The sequence below is a fragment of the Phoca vitulina genome, unplaced genomic scaffold (assembly GCF_004348235.1).
Source record: "Phoca vitulina isolate PV1807 unplaced genomic scaffold, GSC_HSeal_1.0 scaffold80, whole genome shotgun sequence".
Taxonomy (NCBI): Eukaryota; Metazoa; Chordata; class Mammalia; order Carnivora; family Phocidae; genus Phoca; species Phoca vitulina.
In genome coordinates, this window is record NW_022589783.1 from 466524 (window position 1) to 489234 (window position 22711).

General features: G+C 47.0%; 1 protein-coding gene and 1 pseudogene across 7 annotated transcripts in view; both read left to right on the top strand.

Moving 5' to 3' along the window:
- Positions 1-8031, top strand: part of ESYT2 (extended synaptotagmin 2) — an 81278-nt gene extending 73247 nt beyond the window's left edge. For 6 of the 7 annotated variants that reach the window (XM_032394405.1, XM_032394406.1, XM_032394407.1 and 3 more), the window contains 7 exons: positions 233-382; positions 1599-1987; positions 3111-3209; positions 4501-4632; positions 6215-6320; positions 7017-7066; positions 7163-8031. In XM_032394405.1, the coding sequence (XP_032250296.1) occupies positions 233-382; positions 1599-1987; positions 3111-3209; positions 4501-4632; positions 6215-6320; positions 7017-7066; positions 7163-7208 (972 nt within the window). In that variant the 3' untranslated portion in view covers positions 7209-8031. Of the gene's footprint in view, positions 1-232; positions 383-1598; positions 1988-3110; positions 3210-4500; positions 4633-6214; positions 6321-7016; positions 7067-7162 lie in introns of those variants that run through there. The other variant, XM_032394410.1, reaches the window with a different exon arrangement.
- A 13123-nt stretch (positions 8032-21154) lies between these two features.
- On the top strand, positions 21155-22171 carry LOC116625626 (annotated as a pseudogene).
- The last annotated feature ends 540 nt before the right edge of the window (positions 22172-22711 follow it).

The following is a 22711-nucleotide window of genomic DNA, read 5'->3' on the forward strand; positions in this document are numbered from 1 at the left end:
TTATTCATTTGAGACACACACAGAGAGAGAGAGAGCATGAGCAGGGGGAGAGACAGGGAGAGGGAGAAGCAGGCTCCCCGCTGAGCAAGGAGCCCGATGTGGGGCTCCATCCCAGGACCCTGGGATCATGACCTGAGCCGAAGGCAGACGCTTAACCATCTGAGCCACTCAGGCGCCCCTGCCTTCTGTCTTTACCTTCAGAGCTAAGTGTGTTCTGTCGTGTGTCCCTCAGGTCAAAGATGAACAGCATCAGTGTTCTCTGGGGCATCTGAGGATCCCTCTCAGTCAGCTGCTTACCAGCGATGACATGACCATGAACCAGCGATTCCAGCTCAGTAATTCAGGTCCCAACAGCACTCTGAAGATGAAGATCGCCCTCAGGGTACTGTAGTCTGCCGCACGTGCAGGAGTGGACGGGGAGACGGGCAGCACTGCCGACGCTCGCGGGCCCTGCCCCAGAGTGTGGCAGAGGGCACAGGGCACTCGCCTGGGGAGTGAGGAAACCACTGCTGACGGTTTCCGGGTGCCTAAGGGAGAGGTGATTGAGGCCTGGACCCAGACCTCTGCCCAAGCTGGTATTTCCAGATTGCTTGAGCAGGCCAAGTTAAATTTTCAAAGGTCATTCAGGAGAGAAAATTTAATAAAATTCTGCAAGGTGATAGAAATTACAAACAAAAATTTTTTTGTCTAAAATAGACAGTGATTCTTGTGAGTGTCTAAGGAAATGTTCAAAATTAATAAAGTTGGCAAACATGAAAAATGCTAAAACTCACTGATTTTTAAAATGCAAATTAAAAAGAACCCACTTTTTAAAAAAATTAAAGCAGACTTAGTGGAGGGTGCAGTGTACATGGTCTCTTTGCACTTGGTCCCAATTCTGGGGGTCGGCACAGTTTCTCCAGAAAGGCCTGCAGTGTCTCCAGGCCATAAGCGATAGGGCCCCTTGAACCAAGAACCCTTTCTCTGCAAATCTGACTTTCAGGAGGAAGACACAATGCAGACAGACCATGAACATGAAGATGTTTTCTGCAGCTTTATTTTATAAAAGCGGGAAAAGGTGACACTGATACAGTAACCCCCGGGTGCAGGGTTTGCGAGTACAGGCTCTGCTCAGTGGAGTGTTGCACACCCGGACACTACAGGTGAAAGCCAGCAAAGCAAAGGGTCCGCGTGCTCACACAAGCCGAGGAGTGCGAGGCCTGCTCCCGCACGGAGGCTGCTCTGTGTGGTGGCCCCCGGAGAGGGTGTCCTCGCCTCTCATCCGTGCTCGGGGGCACTCGGCTCAGGCTCACCCAGCAGTGACTGCGCCCCACAACTGTGCAGGAATGCGTGCAAATGGAGGAGGCAGAAGAGAGCACACAGATGTGACATTCACATCATGGAAGTGATACTTGGATTCATTAGACTTTGCTTTTTCTAAACTGACTGTAATATGGCATTATTTTAATAATAGAGTAGCCGAACATACACTAGACTGTTTATAATGTTTTGTGCCGACTTTTAAAGAAACATTTGCAAATGAATAAATCTGAAGCCATTCGGGTAGCAGGCTGTTCTAGTGTCCCTGATCTTAACTTCATGTTTATTTCCACCTCTAGGTACTCCAACTCGAAAAGCAAGAAAGGTCTCCAGACCACCAACACTCAGCTCAAGTAAAGCGACCCTCTGTTTCTAAAGAAGGGAGGAAAATATCGGTGAGATCTCAGATGTCTGCATCTCCAGGCTCTGGTGACAGCAGCACAGCCCCATGCACACCAGTCATCGGGAGCGGCGGCGATAAGCCTGGCGTGGAAGAGAGAGCCCAGCCTGTGGAGGCCAGCCCCCAGGGGCCACGAGACCTGGGCAGAAGCTCCTCCAGCCTTCAGGCCAGCGCCACCTGCTCGCCCAGCCATGTCTCCGTCAAGGAGCCCACCCCAAGCATAGCCTCAGACATATCACTGCCCATCGCCACCCAGGAGCTTCGGCAGAGACTGCGGCAGCTAGAGAAGTAACTAGACATCCCATCCCCTTTGTTCTTGTCAAATCAGAGCACACACCTTTCATGCTGTAGGGAGGGAACATCATCTTAAGTTAGTTAAAAGAACTTCACATGGCTTTGGCCTTTTGCTCACTGAGTCTTTGACTTTGAAAATAAACCTGCCGTTTTCTAGGACCTAATATTTGGCTCATTTGAGGATCAGGAAGCAGTGGGGTAACAGGTTCCATGAATAGGAAAGGGTCTGAAGCCGTGGTGTGGCTGTCCTCAGACCAGGAAGGCAGGATCTAGATCTGATGTGTGCTCTCAGCACAGCGATTGTGTCTGGGCTCTAAGAACAGGTCCTGTGTGCTCAGCGTTACGACCACTGGCCGTTGTTGTCTAGTGTTCAGATTCATAGATGTGCCCCAGGGTTCTTGAGAGAAGGAGGAAAACAGCTTACAGTTATCACAAGCTTCAGATGTTAGCCTTTTCCTCCCAGTGGAAGGAGTAAACTTGCCCTTTGAAGCCGTTCTTCCTGTCTGTTGTTCTCAGAGGTGTGTTGAGGAATCGGAAGTGGAGGCAGAGATGAAATGAGTGCTCCTGGGGCTAGAGGAAGCATGCAGGTCTGTGACCCACACTCAGCACGCTTTTTTCCTTCATACCTTCTCACGTCCACTATTTTGGAAAAAAGCCAGTCCCTTCCTGCAATTTTAAATAAGAAAGTACTTTTTATCAGGAGTCAAATTTGGGGAGTAGCTGGGATGATCTTGGGGGACGTTGCGCTGGGGCAGCCGTTGGTGGCCTTGGGAGTCTGTGCTTCAACCCCAAGAGAGAGAAAGCGAGGGGTAGTGTTTTGTCAGAGAGGCTGCCAGTAAAAATCAGAGCAAGCAACGTGTGGGGCTTTGAGAAAGCATATGTAGGTTTGGGTAGTGACGGAATTGATGTTTGTAATTAGGAGACCTCCGAGTCTCATCAGTTCTGAATGACTAAGTTATGTTGGAGCCTTATTTGAAATGTGAGTTCAGCTGGTTGATTAAGAGTCCGAAGTTCAAATTTTGTTCAAGTCCATGGGTAATTTGGTTCCTTCTTGTGCCAGTGACGCACAGCCCTTCAGTTCTGAGGAGAGCTGTAACTTTCTGCTTTGCTTCCCCAGTGGGACAACCCTGGGGCAGTCGCCCCTGGGGCAGATCCAGCTGACCATCCGGCACAGCTCACAGAGAAACAAGCTCGTGGTGGTGGTACACTCCTGCAGGTGAGCGGGGCACCCTGGGGCCCCAGGGTAGCCATTACATGGGGAACAAAATACTGAATTCTAGCCTCACCAAATAGACGAATTTATTTCATCTTTAAAAAACAAAGTCATGAGATTGTACTGTAATCCTAGTATTCAGTGGTGTATTCTTGCTTTGTTCTCGACATTGTTTCATAAGTATCTTCTGTTCATAACCATTTTGGTTGCTTTGTAATACACTCTTCAGCTGCCATCCTGGATGTTTGGATTGTCCACGTGTAACATAGTGACAAACATATCTTTCTTTTTTCTTGAAGTGTCTCTTTGGGATTAAATTTCCAGGAGTAAGTTTATATCAATCCAAAGGATCCAAAAAAGTTTATGGGATCATGATAGGTATTGCCAATAGTCTTTCAAGCTGTTCCTTTCCCACCCTCCCCCCAGTCGAGAACAGTTTATTGTGCAGTGTACTGATTTAGTAAGTGTAACATGAGATGACAATATTGCTTTAATTTGTATTAGATTAGTGATGATAGTATGCAGCCAACTAATTATTTCCCTTTTAGGTAGAAGTTATATAAAATGTATGACATAAATATTTGGATCTTATAAAAGACTGTTAGAAACATAGGAAGTTAGAATTAGTGACATTTAGAAATATTATATAAATGTAGGGTTCAGTTTTGTACCTGTTTATTGAGCACCTTATGTATTCTTGCTGTGAGGTAATTACTGTCATAGAGGACTCTCACCAGATAATCCCCTAAGTAGATTTTCAGGTTGATCAATAAGTGCGTAATTTGAAGTGGTTGCATGTAATTAAATGCTCGACTGTGTTTGGCTCAGACCAGTTGTCCTAGGAGAAGTGCAGCATGGGCTGCACAAAGGAGGTGAAAGGTTCGGGAGAGTGAAGGACAGAGAGTGGAGTGAGCAGCCTGAGCCGGCACGGAGGAGGGTGTGTGGCCTCGCTGGGGCCTCCCGGAAGGCTGCTTCCCTTGGCTGTAAGGCCGACCATACTCCCTCACTGGGAGGAGACAGACAGTAAAGTACTGTGGAAAGATAAACCAGCAGTTTCCATTTTCAAAGCAGAGCAAGGTATCAGAATGTCCCCCAAATACTGGGCTCAAGAAATGGAGGCAGAAGTCGCCTCCGCCAACAAGTGAGCACAGGGCAAAGACAGAAGCACACTTTGCTCCTTTGTGCTTCTCAGTGGTTTAGATAAATGGGAAATCAGAACAGTGAATTTGAACGTGACGCTAATTGTCATTTTCCTAGATTCTAATATCTAGTGTTCTCTGGTTTGTGTCATAAGAAATCTCATTGCCTTCTCTGAAGATGGCTCTGACCCCTATGTCCGCATGTATTTGTTACCAGACAAGAGGAGATCAGGAAGGAGAAAAACACACGTGTCAAAGAAAACACTGAACCCTGTGTTTGACCAGAGGTATGGTGTTTACTCCAGTGGGGCGGGGGGGTGGGGGGGCAGACTATTGAATCCTCAAATAAGGAAGGCTTGATCAATACTCTTGAATGACTAACGCATTCAAACCAACACTGTTGGGAAGTATCAGTGAAAAACTCCAGATTAGCACCCACAGACTTGTCAGCATAAATAAATAAATACTTTGAACTTCATCTAGAAGTGCTAAACATAGTAAGTCCAAATTGTGAACATTGTGGAAGAGAGACTCATGATTGAGGACCTTAAAGAACTTTATTTTATGGGGTTGTATCTATTGATTTTTCTGAGTTATAAGTAAAAACTGAGAATTTAAAATTTTTTCTTCAGATTTTTATTTAAATTCTAGTTAGTGAACATACAATGTAATATTGGTTTCAGGAGTAGAATTCAGTGGTTCATCACTTACATACAACATCCAGTGCTCAATTTTACATTTTATTTTAAATAACAGTAATAAACCTATAACATCTTAAAATATTCTTCTGAAAAACAACTAGTTTCCAAAACAATAAAAAATATATAAATAAATGGCATTATTGTTTAACATTTTTGCAGATCTCTCTAATGGTTTGTCTTAATAAAGGTCCTACTGCTTCTGCTGTCAGTCTGATGTGCTCATCTCTAGAGAGGGTCTCGGGGGCCTCCGGGGGCCTCAGGCCATATTTAAATAAGCCTCAGTCTGTGCAAACTGGGTACCTTACATTATAGTCTCTGTAGCTAAAAATCCACCAGCATTTTGGGAAATAATATTAAGTCAGATGGTGTCAAAGTATCTGTCACTTGTGTTTACATTTATCTTTAAAGGGACTGGTCGTTTTATCATAACTTCATGCCAACAACTCTATCTAAACCAAGGTCATAAGCTGACGGCTGTGCACCAAATCCTGGTGTGGGTGTGTTTTGACAGTAAATGCCCCCAGCATTTAAGGATTCAGAGACCCCACCTGCAAGTCTGGATTTCTAGCTGCTCCAGCTCCATGGAAAGGCCGGCTGCATTCCAGTCACGTCCCTGCAGGGCCTCAGGCTCTCTGTCCTCTGGTTTACCAGAGACCCTGCCTCACAATGGCCAGACACCGGCCAGGACACCACTTGGTGCCCTGGAGGCATTTTGGTTTGTGGCATCTGACTTACGCCATTAAAAAGTGCACTGCAGATCTGTTCACTTCCATGAGGCTGTGTCACTTTGTTCACCCAGGCGTTTTATTTAGCGTTCTGTAGTCTTTAGGCCTGGATGAGTGAACTGGTCTGGACCCTCTGCTGTGTCCTACAAACGTACAGTCCCCCGTCCTTATAACTAAATACAGCAGCCCTCCCCACGCGTGAGGGAGCCACACGCAATAGGGCCTTTCCCGTATTTAGGGTGCAAGAGTCACCACGTATGTTTGGAAAATAATGGGAAAAAAAAGTTTTTGAGTCTTCATGAAATGCCAGATCCAAACACTGAACAGAACTGTGTAATAAAAAATCAACGTAACATTTGGAACTGTCTCATAAGCAGAAATGTCATTTTTTAGTTATAAAATTATGGGGAAGTTTAAGGAAGGTCCTCTTTTTTCCACGTCAGCTTTGATTTCAGCGTCTCATTACCAGAGGTGCAGAGGAGGACGTTGGACGTAGCAGTGAAGAACAGCGGCGGCTTCCTGTCCAAAGACAAAGGGCTTCTTGGCAAAGTAAGTTTGAAGAATATCCTTGGTCAGTTCCTATATTTTATAAACATCAAACACTTACCCAAAGTGCATTTTTTTTTAGACCATACTTAAATAAGTGGAAAGGGGTGAACTTCCTCTGTAATTATGCTTATTTATAAAATAGTGGACTATGAAAGACCATGTTGTCTAAAACCTGAGTACCTTTTGAAGATTATTTTTAAGTTTTCATTGTTTTTACATAATCATATTGTTGGCATATTATTCATCTAACAAATTAGTGGCTTTATTTCTCTGAATTTATTCTAGTCTTTGTCTAAATTCACATGTAACTCTTACATAAGATTATATATTCTTTAATATTAAATGTACAAGAGGCCAAGTTGGGGAAGAGGAGTTTTCAGTTATGGATCCAGTTACCGGTGATCCGTCCCATCTGTGCTGCTGTGAATGGCACTTGAGCCAATATCCCTGTAAATTACCTGCACCATTCTTCTTAAAAACTCAGTTTTGAGACTGCTGGATACAGGGTGGACTCTTGGATGTGATGCACTGTATCATTCATGGGGGGTCATCAGGGCCCAAAACACTGACGGAGCCTCAAGATAACAGAGGGGGGGTTCTGTCCTGAGGCAGGAAGAGGTTGGAAAGGCTGGGAGGACTGGGGGCGGTGAGCAGGGGCTGCTCCACCCACTGTAACAAATGTTGTTCCACCAACAGGTGTTGGTTGGTCTGGCGTCTGAAGAACTAGCCAAGGGTTGGACCCAGTGGTGAGTGTCCCACCACAGACGAGCCCCGTGTGTTTACTTCACAACACTCTCCCCAGCTGACCTCACGTCTGTCCCCCTCTCCCTGTGCACCCCTAGGTACGACCTCACGGAAGATGGCACAAGACCACACGTGGTGACGTAGTCCATGCCGGGCGCGAGGAGCCCGCCCCAGTGTCCCCACCCACCCTGTGTGCTCAGAGCACACCATCCCGCACATGTACCAATACTGTTTTTATAATTTCAGTGTATTTAGTTATATAAATCTTCATAGTTTTATAAACCATGTTGACGTTTTAGGCATATTTGGCCAATATTATCATTAGATTTTGTATGTTTAATTTTCTGTAGTATTTCACCAGTTATTATAGCGTGTGGTAAGGTAGCAGTTAATTACCGTGTCACGTAAAGGTGTATGTCAGTTACATCCAGTAGGAAGCAGATGTGTGTATATGCTTTACTGTTGCCTTGTTTTGTACACACTGAGGTACACTATGCCATGTAAATAGACTATTTTTTATAATCTCTACATGCTGGTTTGAATTCTGAAGAAAATGGATTAAGGAAATATATTTTTTTCTTCTAAAATGTATTAAATTCTTACGACAGATAATCATTTTGTCTTTGCAGGGTAAAGTTCTCAGTGACCAATTTTATGGTGTTTCTTTTTTTAAAAAAGGCTGAAAGTTTAAATATTAGTATTCTTCTGCCCATCATGAATGACAGAAGTATTCAAAATATTACCAGTTTCATAAATATAAAGATGTATTATTGAGAGTTAGTTGAAGTGCTTATAAGGAAAAGTGTGTAACTGAGTAATACAAAATACTAAGAGCATTGTCATGATTCATAAATCATGGTGCACTAATTTGAAATTTCTTATGTAAAATGAAATGTCTTAAGTTTATTTTTAATTGCTTGATATAACTTATTCATGAAGTAGTACACAGATACACAGTTATACTTCCTAAAATATAATACAAACTTCCAGTGTTAGCACTTAGGCTATTGTGAAACCATCGGTCATGAGCTTTGTTAATTTTCAGTGTTTTCCCAGCCTGTGAAGACAGGCTCACACGGTCACCATAAGGTTTGTGGGGTAGATCTGGTAAGTAGGTAGGAGGTTGTTTTAAAAACCAATGGCTCGTTCATTCATCCGTCGGTGCGACATCATCCGTCGGACCCTGTGCGCGAGGCCACGCGCTGCTGGGGCCGGGGGGTTCCAGCACGGCGGCTGTTGACTTTAAATAACCATTTCCTGAGTCTCTTCACTTTACGCCATGACTGACCTCAGTACTGGGATATGGTGATACCGTTTTTATTTTGGAATACTTGTTTTCTTTTTGGATTATTGCAGCATGTTTTAGGTCCTCGAGGCCCAGGCCTCTGGGGGGTGAGGCTCTGCATCAGTGTCGGCTGCACACGTGTCTGAGAAGCGTGTGACGTGGACGACTTCTCAGCCGTAAGAACATTCTGTATCACGTATGCAGATGCTGGGGGAATAGAGCTTTGCGACTGACTCTGGAGATCGTACCATAAGTCGTCTCGTGGACTCACGGACTGCTCGTGTGACCAAAATACCAAAGTGCCTGTGGTGGACGCTGATTGTTATTCCTGCGCACGTCTGCCTTCCAGCAGATTTCATGTTTGTTTTCATTTACACTTGGAACCATGGGTTTGTTTATAATGGAGTCTGTAGTTCACAACACATTTCATGTAACCGTAAAGACGGTATAATCTCACTGTTTCCTGGTTAATGGAACTTCACTATAAACCATGTCCAATGTACAGGAGGAAGTTTATTAATATATTGATGCACACATAAACATATGCACACAAAAAATTTAACTGTGGTATTATTAGCATGATAAAGGCAGGTCACTACTTATTAAATCTAGTTGCCTGCCCATGGTATTAGATTTATTAAAGATTTGTTTTTTTAATTCAGTCTGTTGAAGGGCTTCTGGCATAATCTATAAAAAGAGAACCACTCACTGAAATGCATCATACCAGTAATTTTTTACCAACATCCTAAACATTTGGGTTTTGCAATCATGTGCTCACCAATAGGTACATATTTACTTTATGGAATGCTTTATTTAAGTAATGAGGCAAAATAAATACAGTGAAAGCCAGTTAGCAGCATGACACGTGCCTTGTGATACAGGGACTGGGGAGCCTGGAGACAGACCCATCTGCAGGTTCTGAGGCCTCTGGCAGCGGGCTTCATTCTGCTTAAGAGGAAAGAAAGAAAGGAAAGGGACAATTCTAAAGACCTAAAACGTTTCCCGATGTGATCCTGTCTTTTGTGGCAAGAAGAGCGTTCAACGAGAAGCTCTTTTACCCTGTGGGGAGGGTTGAGAATTACTGTCGAGGCCAGACTCCAGGATCCTGGTGATGGAGAACACTTGAGTTCTCAAAATGTTCATCACTGGTTCAATAATAGGTTCATCCAGGAAAAGGGAACGTTAACTTTTCTATATTAAGCCAAACCAATGGGAGGAAAATTAAATGAAATTGAATTCTGTTAGTTTATACATGTGGGTTGCCTATCCTGTGCCTTAAAGTATGGAAGTTTGGCGGCATTGTTTTCAAGTTTCAGATCATAGCTGTATTCAATTTATATTCTATACTAGGAGAATTCATTTTGCAGATACGCTTCATCAGGAGGTCAGCCCTTCTCCAAGAACCTAAGCTCAGTGTAGACCAGCGTGTATAAACTCTGGTCGTCACCCACTGCAAATGGAAAACAGAGGGTTTTTTTAAATTATTATGATAGAATGTCCTTTTTGATCAACTAATTTTACATGACAATGCATGTATTTATTCAATAAACTTTTATGTTCGCTAACTTGTGATTTGTTTTTCCTTTGTCTTTTGAAATGAAGTTTTTAGTGTGGGATCAAATGATTTGAAAAGGAGATACAGTACATTATTTATCCATGCTGTGTGTGAATTCTTTCATTTCCAAAAGAACATGAGATCATTGATCCTAGTCCTCTTGTTCCCATCTTTTTAGTCTTCATGCCCAAGGTGGGGCTCAAATCTACAACCCTGAGATCAAGAGTCAGATGCTCTACCCACTGAGCCAGCCAGGTGCCCCTCTCTTGTTCCCATCTTAATTTGACTCTCCTCTGCCTGCTTTAGACTTGGAGTCGTGAAAACAGCTCTTATGAAAGACAATCACAAGTAGAAAAAAATAGTCTTTGAGGGTCTTTTGTACGTAGAGTTCTGAGAAGTGATGACCCAGAGAGAGGCTGGCTGGACCAGGTGGGAAGGCACTAGGCCGGGCCCTGCCGGTGCCCACGGCCCCTGCAAACCCGGCCCTTCTGGCTCCTTTACCGTCTTCAACCAGACTGTGAACGTGGACGAACACGGGTTCTAGTTCCGGTCCCTGTTCTAATGTTTACTCTGCGTTCTGCTTGATGCCAGTGACTCACGTGGTCTCCCAGTTTCTGTCTGCAGCACAGACTGCCGCGGGCTGAGGCCCGTCAACCCAGTGCTCCTTGTAAGGCCTCACGGTGTGTCTGTCCGCGTCAGCCGAGGAGTTGGAGATGGACACCTAGACGCTACCTCTGCCTCCCTGTGCCTCTCTCCCCGCGTGCAGGTACCAGGTCCCTTAGTTCCACCCCAGGATACATGCGCTTGGCTGTCCTCCCGAGTCCAAGCCACTGCCCTTCCCGTCTGTCAGCTCCCGGCGCCAGCGTTGGGCCTCCGCCCCCTGCATTCTCCATGCAACAACCAAAGGGATCTTTGAAAACACACCTCTAGGGGCGCCTGGGTGGCTCAGTCGTTAAGCGTCTGCCTTCGGCTCAGGTCATGATCCCAGGGTGCTGGGATCGAACCCCGCATCAACCCCCGCATCGGGCTCCCTGCTCCGCGGGAAGCCTGCTTCTCCCTCTCCCACTCCCCCTGCTTGTGTTCCCTCTCTCTCTGTGTCTCTCTCTGTCAAATAAGTAAATAAAATCTTTAAAAAAAAAAAAAGAAAACACACCTCTCTTTACTGCTCTCCATGCTCTTAGAAGAAAACCCGAGAGTGTATCAAGCTGTGAGACCCTTCCAATCCCTCTGCAGTGCCACTCATCCATGATACTTCCTCTCAGTTCCGGAAACGCCCCCGCCCTCCTTCCTGCCTCAGTGCCCAACTGCTCTTCCCCGGACACTGGCCTGGCTGACTCCCACTGCCCTTCGCTTCTCAGCAGAGTGCACTTCCTCGGCTGTCCCTGACCAGCACTCTCCCTTGTACAAGCTCTCTCTGCACCGTGCTGCTTTCATTCCTATACTTAACATAATCACGGTTTTGCTTTATATAAAATCACATCCCAGATGCACTGTAAGCTCCCAAGGGCAGAGATTATGTGGGTGTTATTTAAATCTTGTTCCAGTGGCTTATCACTACTCTTGGCACCCGGTAAACAAATAACTGCTGGATGAATTATGTCTATAGTTTGGCAGACCTTAACGTTAATTTGTCTCAACAAGTTTCCATTTAAAGAAAGAGACACCTATTGACAGTTCTTAGTATTAAGTCTAAAGAGAAGGTACTGATGGACATAAAAAAGAATACTATTGCAACAAAAAGCCAACAATGTTGTTATCTGAGAAAGAAAAAATTGAGCACAAACGTGGAAAAGAGCCAGAAGTCTGCCTTTATTTGATGTTATTCTGGAAATCCTGGGCAATACGATATGAAAAAAAGATCAATTTTGTATGGGAGAACTCATTTTCAAAATATGAGATTGTCTACCTGTAAAATCTAAGAAAGTGGGGCACCTGGGTGGCTCAGTTGGTTAGGCGGCTGCCTTCGGCTCGGGTCATGATCCCGGGGTCCTGGGATGGAGCCTCGCGTCGGGCTCCCTGCTCAGTGGGGAGCCTGCTTCTCCCTCTCCCTCCGCCTGCCGCTCTGCCTACTTGTGTGCTTGCTCGCTCGCTCTCTCGCTTTCTCAAAATCTTAAAAAAACTAAGAAACTAATCTGAAAACTTAAGTGTTTAATAAGGGCCCAGTTATTAAATGTAAAAATCTCTCTTTGTCTCATACACTATTACTAGCTATTAGAAAACATAATGGGGGGGGCACCTGGCTGGCTCAGTCGGTAGAACGTGCGACTCCTGATCTGGGGGTTGTGAGTTCAAGCTCCACATTGGGTGTAGAGATTAGGAAAAAGAAAAAGGAAATTATAATGCGGAAAAGTCATGCAGTAGCCTTGGGACTATGATAGCAGTGACAGCAGGAGAGCATGCAGACCGGTTTTAGGGCTCCCCCAGAGGCCCCATCATCTGGGAACTGTCACTGTGTGACCGGTCTGGCTCCTGGGAAAACCGTATCAAAAACCATCAGTGGCAGTTCCGCAACATGGCGGCTGCTTGGGGCAGTGATACCAGTTAGGGCAAACGAGGCTGACCGCAACAATGTGAAGGGAAGTCAGATGAGATGCCCATTGAGGGCTTTGAAGAATGCTGGCGTTCCCGGAGCTCTAGGAGGGTGGGTGCACCTGCGGAGCCGTGCGTGGCTGGAGCAGGCCAGGTCCTGAGCACTCACCGCTGGTCGTCCGCATTCAAGGAAATCTGTCCGATCCTTAGCTGACCAAAACAGCCAGCTGAGCAGAGACTTCAGAGGGAGCACGTGACCAAGAAGGCAGCTTGTAGAGAATTAGCCCAAGAAAGTTGCTAAACCAGAAACAACAAAGTCAAGAGGGAGGGAATCTTACTTACAGAGTTGCCATACTGCTATTTTAAATGTCCAGTTTTCAACAAAAAGCCGTAAGACGTGCAAAGCAGCAGTAAAGGGTGGGCTGTATTGGGGGAAAGCAGTAGGTGGAAAGTGTCCCTAAGGAAACCCAGATGTCGGGCATACGTGGACAGCTTGAATCAGCTGTTGTAAATACGTTCAAAGAAATGGAGAATTCAAGGCAAGTAGGAGAATAATAAAGAGTATCAGTAAAGAGAGAAATAATTAAAAGGATGAAATAGAGATTCTGGAGTTTACAAGTGAAATACAAAATTTACTAAAGGAGTTCAACGAATGTGAGCTGACAGAAGAGATCAGTGAAATCTCTGAGGAACAGAGCGTGGCCACCACACTCACACAGCCGAGTCCCAGAGGGAGGTGGGGCCAGGGCCAGAAAGGACAGGGCACAGGATGCCCGCCCAGCGCATGCCAGGTAGGCTCCACATAGAGAGTCTGCCCTGGGCACGGCGTGGTCGAGCCGGTGGAAGTCAAGGACAGTCTGAAAGCAGCAAAAGAGACCGTCTCACTCTGGACTCCTCCATGAGACAGCTGCAGCCTCTCACCCGAAGCCGCGGAGGCCAACGCGGGGGGTGACAGATTCAGATGCTGGAAGAAAGACTCAGCCAAACGTCCTGTGTCCAACAAAACAGCCCTTCAGAAATGATGGTGAAACAGCCATTCCCAGATTAAAAAAAAAAAAATTGTCCTTAGCCCACCTGCCCTCCAAGAAACGCTGAAGGAGTTGATGTGGCCTTTTTGTGTTTGCGTACGTTTGTTCACGATTGCTCACGGTTTTATGGCTCTCTTTGTACTTGGAGGACTGGAGTCCGGGAAGGAGCGTGGCCCCGGGCTTGAGAGCGTGGCTCCGAGTCAGACCGCGCGTGTTCAGCCCCCACTGCTGGGCCTGTGTGTCCTAGAGCAAGCCGCAGACCGTCTCTGTGCCTCCCACTTCCCGACCGCGAGCAGGGGCAGGCTTAGGGCTCGTCTGCTTGGTCGCGAGGAAAGCAGGAGACAAGACCGGCCGAGTGTGCGGGCCAGCGCGGGCTGCTGCCCGTGGCTTACTCCCCTTCGAGCCAGGACGGGGCGCCCCCTCCGTTCCTCGCCCCCCGTTCGGGCCTGCCACAGCCTCGTGCTGCTTCTGCGCCCGCCACGCCGTGGCACCCTCCTCCGGCCACCCCGCTGCCACGGGCCCCGCTCCGCCCGGCCCTCCTGTCTCCGGCGTGCTGCCCCTCGTCTGTCCAACACCTTCCCCGCCGCTTGGCCGCGGCCGCCCGCAGGCCTGTGCCTGTCAGGCCTTCCTCCGAGGGCGGCGTCCAGCAGGCTCCCCCCGGCCTCGCGAGAGGGCGCCGCCTGCTGCAGTGTCCCCAGTACAGGGAGTTTGTGGTTACTTCTGCTCGTTGTGGCCTAAAATATACAGAAATGCGGACAGACCCTGGCTCTCCCGCCCAGAATGTCGCCCCGCAGCGGCCTCCCCCCGTGCCAGCCCCACGCGGAGCTCCCACCCGACGCCCGGCCCACGGCCCGGCTTCCGCAGACCCCGAGCGCACACAAGCGGGCACACTCCGTGCGGGCGTGTCTGTGTCTGGCTTCTTGCCCCGTGTTGTGTTTGTGAGGGATGCCCGATGTCTTCTACGATGGTTTGGTGAAGCTTGGGGACCGACAATCACACACACGTGGTCAGCTGGGAGCTTCCTGCCACACGGGCGCCCAGCACCTGCTGCCCGAGGGTCCAGGCCTGCAGGACGGAGGGAGGGGCTTCTAGGTCCAAAGAGCCACCCTCCCTCCTTCCAGGACTCTTCCCGGAGGGAACCAGCACCCGGGCGCACATTCCCCAAAGCCTGCCTCGTTCTGCGTTAAATGACGGTGTGTGAAGACACCGCAGACCAGCCAGGTTACGCCGTCGCCCTCCCAGCCCACGTTTTCCTCCAACATGACGACAGGGTCGGGGCCACACTTGCTGGGGGCAAACCACGGGCTGGCCTCAGTTTCCAGCCTTGTGAGGACAACACACACAACACACACTTTCCTAGAACCAATACCCAACTGGATAAAATGGGGAAGGTCAATCCTCTCGTGTTTTGGATCACTTCACTGCCTCGACCTGCAGAAGTTGGGTTTGTCTCCATAATGAAAGGCAGAGCTAATTGTGGCAGTTTTCTCACTTAAAAAAAAATTCTGAAACTGCAGCTCCCTGTTCCATGTGTAACCTCATCTCCATTTGATAGAGACTTGGTTCTCTCGTTGAATTCTCTTTTCCCTTTCTTACTAATATTTAATATCAGGTCACCTCTCTGTCTTGGCCAAGTTTCCCTTTTACTTGTCCAAGGTTTTGCTGCTTCGGCTCTCAGTTGAGAGCCCAAGCTTTACACATAAATAGAACATAATACCAGAAGTTTCTTGGGTCATTTTTTTATGGGACAGTTCTTCCACAATCTTGCCCAGAGACAGTGTGGTGAAAGTATCTAGCACACCACTCCTAATGCGTGAATGCCCTGACAAAAACCCAACTCTGCGTACTGAATAAAACAAGCAGGAAGAAGCGTTCATTGCAAGGCTTTTGACTTGCAGGCTGGAAAATGCAAGGCTAAAGGAGCAATGAGGGGCACCTGGGGGGCTCAGTGGGTTAAGTGTCTGCCTTTGGCTCAGGTCATGATCCCGGGGTCCTGGGATCAAGTCCCATGTTGAGCTACCTGCTCAGTAGGGAGCCTGCTTCTCCCTCTCCCTCCGCTGCTCCCCCTGCTTGTGTTCTCTCTCTCCCTCTCAAATAAATAAATAAAAAATCTTTAAAAAAAAATAAAGGAAGGAGTTCAACGTTGCTCACAGACTGCGGGGTTTTGACAAGGTAAATGCACAAAAGTTACTTGGCTTTTTCAGCAGACTGGTAGCCTAGTGGTCTTCTTTCTTATTTGTATCAGGGAAGCTGAATCAGGGGGACAGGAAGCATGGTATGAATGGCTGGTGTCTTCTGATTTTTGAGAAGAGCGGTAAATTCCTGTGTCTCTCTCTCTCGTGGTCTCTCTCTCAAATAAATAAAATCTTTAAGAGAAATTAAATTTATTCATGGCTACACATTTTACCCTACACCCTGCATTAGCTTCACCTTGCAAGTTTGGGTTAGTACTTTGACTGCCATTTAGATCTAAGTAGGTTCAGATTTCCACTGGGACTTACTCTTTATTCCATGAGTTACTCAGAACATTTTTAAGCGTCAAAGAATGTTGTCCCCTCCCATTTCGATGTTGGTTACTAATTTAAATGCACTGAGGTCAGAGAATATGGTCTGCAGAATATTGATTCTTTTGGGGGAAATTGAGCTCATCCTACTCCCTTCCCAGTCTTTGTCCTCCTAGCTCCTGGTCCTCCAGAGCAGGTCTTCTTTTTTTTTAAAATGTGGCTCCACGCCCAGAGTGGAGCCCAGTGCGGGGCCTGAACTCATGACCCTGAGATCAAGATCCAAGCTGAGATCAAGAGTTGGCGGTTAACCAACTGAGCCACCAAGGAGCCCAGAGCAGGTCTTAAAGGACATCTGAGACCCCACTCCTTGGTGATATTTGAGATTTTGAGACAACAGCCCCTACATCCAAGTGAGAGAGGACTTGACGCACTTGCTGGTCCTGAGCTTACATCTTGGCCCGTGGCTCCCTATGAACTGTGCCACAGGCACCAGGTTCATGAGCTTTTCAGCTTCCTTTCCTGGGCACACAGTCCACCTGACCTTTGGCTGCGAGCAGTGAGCCCAGACCAGTTTTCTGTTCTGGGTGGCGCACACACAGCCCTTTTGTACTCTGGACTCACCTGCCTGTCCGCTGCCTACAAACCTATGACCTCAGGATCCTTGTTTTGCATTCCTGTTCCATGTATGCTCCATGGGGGCACAGCCATGCATTTTTCGTTTTCTCTGTTCAATCTCATCTTTTGTAGCTGTTTGGAGCAGAGGAAGTGAGTGGAAGCATGCATTCCCTACACCCCATAACTAAAATTGGCCTTTCTGTGTGTGTCCGCATGTGAGAAAGGAACAATGTCACGGGAATCTGCTAGGGGTCACCTGGCAAGTTCTTGGCAGCGGGTGATGCCTTGTCTCGCCTCCAGGGCCTCAGTCCCACCAGGCAGCTCTGCAAACACCACCACACACTTGAAAGAGGCTTTTAAAGGTTTGATGTCGCACCATTTCATCCATTTCTGCGCGTCTTACACAATTTTAGAGCCATCTTAGCTCTACCTCTCATGTCCCAGGAGAAGAACCATGCTCTCGAAGGCAATGATTTGCCCAAGGTCTCAGGGCTGGTTATCGAGCCAACTTGGCAAGAATACAGGCAAATCCCACCAGCACGTTTTATAGATGCTGGATGCAGGATGATGAAATCACAGAGGTTATTTCTAAACCAGCACAACTGAATCTAAATACAATAAAATAATTACATTTAAATCATTCTGATTAAGGGGACCTGGGTGGCTCAGTCACTTAAGCATCTGACTCTTGGTTTCGGCTCAAGTTACAATCTCAGGGTCGTGAGATTGTGCCCCGAGTCGGGCTCTGCGCTCGGGATGGGGGTGGGGGGCAGAATCTGCTGGAGATTCTTCTCTCCCTCTGTCCCTCCCCCCCCACGAGTGCTCGCTCTCTCTCTCTAAAATAATGAATAAATAAATCTTTAAAATAAATAAATAAATCATTCTTATTAAGATGAAATGCACTGACGGCCCATTACTTCAGTTATTATTTTACAAAACTGTCCTACTATCACAGAAATATTTGGACCATCCTTTGAATTTAATTATTCAGTAACAGCCAGTAAGATTATAGTTTCTTTTGTAGCTCATAAATGGACTTACAGGAAATTTTTCAGAAGAATATAGGACAGAATATATGATATCAAGTGATTTAACAAGCTAGCATTTATTTGGAGCAAACAAGATTAATCTCTGAGCCACATATAAGTGCTCTAAAAATTTGTGTTCCTAGAAAGGTTATGAAAGGCAACCTTTTATGTAAACAGGACATTTGAAAAGGCATCGACTCCTCCTGACCAAGGGGTCAGGGGCCACATATTTAATAGAAGCTGCAGGTAGCTTTAGCCAAGTGTAGATGACATCCTGGGGAGGCTCAGAAGGGTGAGCAGTGCTCACGACAATGCCTTTCCTCCTGGAACTCGACTCGGTGTGTCTGTTTCCTCCTTCGGCTCCATGAGGGACTCTCACTAGGGTCACTGCCAAGCCCAGTGGACACTCATTCTTCGGTGCATTCAGTGAGTGCCTATGTGCTGTGGAGAACACTTGTGTGGGCCTCAGCCCTGGGAGGAGATACACAACAATCAAACAATACCACAAACTCATCGATCATCAGGAACTCTGACCAAAGTGCTTGACGGGTTCCAGGGCACCCTGGGAGGGGGTGGGTGGGAGCTCTGCGTCTGGGGGTCCAGCATCTAGTTACCCTGCAGCTGAGCTGTGGGGGGCATGTGAAGTGTATGAAGTGAGGCAGGAGGGGAGGGTTCAGGTAGGTGGGGTGAAGGCACAGAATGACGGAGCTTTGGGCAAGTCAGAAGGGGCAGAGCCGAGGCTGAGGAGGTGGACAGGGCTGGGCACCCTGTTATTTATCCTAAAGCAAGGAGAGAGCACCGAGGGCTTGCAAGCAAAGGTTTGGCAAAGGTCAGGTTCTCCCAAAGAACAGATCGTTCCAGGGACATTATTGAAAAGGAGAAGGAAGAGGGAAGACATTTATAGACATTTTATGGTTTCAGCTTTAATGGTGGTCTCTGATCCACTTTGAGTTAATTTTTGTGAATGGTGTGAGGTAGGGATTCCCACTTTCTTCCATATGTGTACCCAGGAGATTTCAGTGGTGGACACAGCACCTGAGGCGTGGGCAGACAAAGCACAGTGCACCCGCAGGAGCCCTCCAGGCTTCTCCCCTCTACCCCAGTGCTTCCCTAAGGGCTCACTCAGTGTGGGTGCGGCAGGTGTCCTGAGGGGCTTGTTGGCCCGGTTCCCAAGGGGTAGAGGATAAGGGTAAGCCTTGAGTTTCCAATTACTTCTGCTTTTTCTTTAATTGTTGTTCAAATGCATCCACATCCACATTTCCCAAGTTCCACTTTTACTTTTAGAGACGCTACAATATAAACCCGCAAAAAGGAAGGAAAGTTTCTGCAGCTGCCTCTTGATTAGTCATGACCCCTCCCTCTTTCTTGGAATCAGTGACTCAGGTGCTGGGTGGCGTCCTGGTTCACGCTGACCGCCAGCCCTGGGCTCCGCTCCACCCTGTTGGTTTGGCCCAGAACGTCGGCGAATTGCTCCTTGTCCTCAGCACCATGTTAAAGTTCCTAGCCAGTGACTGCCTCTTCTTTAGCTTATTTTGGCAGTTGTAAATATTATGATGAAATGATAAATTTTGTGTTTTCTTATTAGGCAGAGAATATTTCTGGAAGGATAGTCAGGAAAGTGGTAACAGTGGTTTCCTTTGAATTTGAACAATGCGATTTGTGTTATTTCTCAATACAAAATAAATTTTTATTTTTATTTATTATTTTTTAAAGATTTTATGTATTTATTTATTTGACAGAGAGAGACACAGCGAGAGAGGGAACACAAGCAGGGAGAGTGGGAGAGGGAGAAGCAGGCTTCCCGCCGGGCAGGGAGCCCGATGCGGGGCTCGATCCCAGGACCCTGGGACCATGACCTAAGCCGAAGGCAGACGCTTAACGACTGAGCCACCCAGGTGCCCCAAAATAAATTTTTTAAAAACCTGAGTTTTACAGCTGGTCCTTTATCAAAGATATTATTTTAGCCTCTATGTTCTATCCCAAACAGCTTCAGCCTTAGTTTATATTGCTTTGCCACGGGGTCCAATTTTAATTCTATCAACCTTTTCTCATTACCGCATGGTAAGGTTCTAAGAAGAGAGATCACCTCAAACCTCATTCATTCATTTATTCAGAAAACATTTTCTTCAAGCATCGAAAATGTGCCAGGGGGAGCCTGGCTGGCTCAAGCAGAGCCTGAGACTCTTAGTCAGGTTTGTGAGTTCAAGCCCCATGTTGGACATAGAGCTTACTTTATCAATCAATCAATAAACAAACAAACAAATAAATAAGTAAGTAAAATGTGCCAGACTTACCCCGAGGCTGTAGGGCTGAGTAGGACGCAGTGTCGACACCGGGGCACAGACAGGGCTAATGGAGGGAAGTGCTCAGAGCCTGCATCACAGGACAAGGTTGAAGACAGACTGCAGTTATAAGGGGTTTTGAGGAGGCCTGGGATTCATTCTTGAGGAAAGGCACGTTCGTGCCTTGAGGGGCTGGCCTCCGGCGTGTCAGACTGTTCCTGTCCGCACTGCACGTAAGAGGAAGCTGATGGCGGAGGCACTGCGTGGCCTGTCCCACGTCATTCAGATGGCCAGCGAGTGGCAGAGCTGCTGCCCAGACGGTGTGGGTCCAGAACCCACCCTGTTTTGTCAGGAGGCACCAGCAATGTAATGGGGTGCTGCGGGGACAGAGTGAGGACGGGGATAAGGGTCCAGTGGACGGGAGGGGCAGCTGGATTTCAGTTCTGGATGTGTGTGCGGTGAGCTGGGGGAGGGGCCCAGGGTGGGAGGCAGGACTCAGGACCGAGTCTAGAGCGACGGGGCCGAGGGGAGTGGTGCCATGCAATGGGAGGAGTGGGCAGAGGGGTTGGCACCTCAGGGTGAAATGGGGAGGTGGGAACCTGGAACTTTCCCATGCTGTCACGGGGCTCCCTCTGCTCGCGTTGCTGCCACAAACTTCCTAACAGACCCGTACCCCACCCCCCAAAGGCTATAATTTTATATTGCTTGGTGCGGTGGTAATATTTTTTATTTATTGGGTTTAATAAAGCACTTGATTAAAATGCACTTCACCGTGTTTATTCTTTCTAGTGTGGCAACTAGAGGTCCACAGTTATGTACGTGGCTCACGTGGTATTTCCACTAGTCAGCACTGGCTCGTGAGGGCAGCGACCACTCCGCCTCGCAGACACTTCCAGCCGGCCTGGGTGCAGTCAGAGGCAGGATCCACTCTGGACATTCCAAGCACGAAGGTCCGTAGCTGCAGGGGCCATGTCCTCACGCAGGGACGCCTGCTGCGTTGACAGCAGGTGGGGCTGACGGGCCTGAAGTTTCCAGCGCACCGTGGGAGGGTTTTCGGACATCAGGGTGAGCGGGAGAGGGGAAGGATGAGGGATGTGGCAGAGCCTGGTGGGGTCTAGAGTATGGGAGGTGAGGGGTGTGTGGTGACTGCGAGAACAGGGCACATGTCAAGACAGACAGGGGTGCGGGTTTCTGGGGCTCCCCTCCCCCCCATGAAGAAAGCCGGCTTGTGATGAGATGGGCCCATAGCCTGGTGAGTTGGTTCATGCTGGACTCCTCGGGGACCGTCTTTTTCCAGATCCTGACTCCAGCACAGGAGGAGGAGGAGGCCTCTGTTCCCCTGGTGATCTGGGGGGCCCACGGGCCCAGATCTCAGGAGAGGTGTGCATTAGTTCTCCGTAGTTCATAAACACTCTTCCAGACTTCCAGACAGTTAATTCTGATTTGGCTGATTGGTTTGACAGTGAGGCCTGGATTTGCCATGTGGATTGTTGAGAAGACGTTTTCCATAAATTCAGTAGAATCTATAGTACTCCAAGGTGTGGGAAAAGCTTATGTAAATCAAGAGATAAAAGCTTTTATTATTAAATAAAATTTTTTAAAGATTTTATTTATTTATTTGACAGAGAGAGAGAGCACAAACAGGGAGGAGAGGGAAAAGCAGGGTGGGACTCGATTCCAGGACCCTGGGTCATGACCTGGGCAGAAGGCAGACGCTTAACCCACCGAGCCACCCAAGGGCCCAAAACTTTTTATTTTTTTATTAAAAAAATGGTGTTCACAAAAGTGCCTTAAATGAAAGAGTAAACAATATACCGTAATTAATAGTAATTCAGTGTATCTGGGCAAAGGTTTTTGGTAAACTGCCTAGGAACTGAGAAAGTGAATGATTCCAAGTGACTGGATAAAAAAATCTTTTTGAAATTCAGGTGGTTTCCAAGTTTGTGCTTTCTACAAAAATTGAAGGAAAGCTCAATCAAGTTATTAGCGGATACAAATTAAATGAAAAGAATAGATGGGGTGGAGTGCTGGGTCCGTGCACGGGACAAGATCAAAGCTGCAGAGGAGTGGACAGTGAGGCACCGAGAGATGGAAGGATCTTGGATCTGATTGACGATGGTTGACAAGAAGACAAGCGGCTGTCTCAGGATGTTGCGATACCACTGGATGAGCTTCCTGAACCTGAAGAGGACCACAGAATCTGTTAAAGGGCAACAAAGGACGTGGACCCCCCCTAGACTTACAGTACCTCCATGAGAACGGTCCCTCTATAGGAAACTGACACGTGCCTCCTTTTGCATGGACGGATTTTTTAAAAATACATGGATATAAAACGTAAAAAAAAAAAAAAAAAGAATTGATGATATATCCGTATGTGATTTTTGGCATTTAACTAAAAAATGTTTACAGAATTGAGCGACATTACTATCATTCCTTTTCATTTCTGTTTATGTGAACAAATTTTCTCAGTATTTACATCTATAAATATGAAAAATCAGAATAGAATATTCATCCTTGGAAATGAATGGATTGAAAAAATAGTCTTAACCATAGCATTGAGGTGTTTCAACAGAATTTTAATTTTATAAGTATTTATCAAAATTTACAATTTATTTATATGGTTTTGATGTTTGTATCTCTAATAAACGTGAAAGTGTTAAAATCTAGAGCTTATGGTCACAAGATATTTAAGCAATCTATCCTGCTGGAGACACGACCTTCAGAAACTGCGTAGCAAACACAGGTTTACGCGAGGATTGCATTACGTGGGAGACCAGCCGCGAACAGTTCAAGAAGACCGGGGGCCCAGGGAGTATTCAGA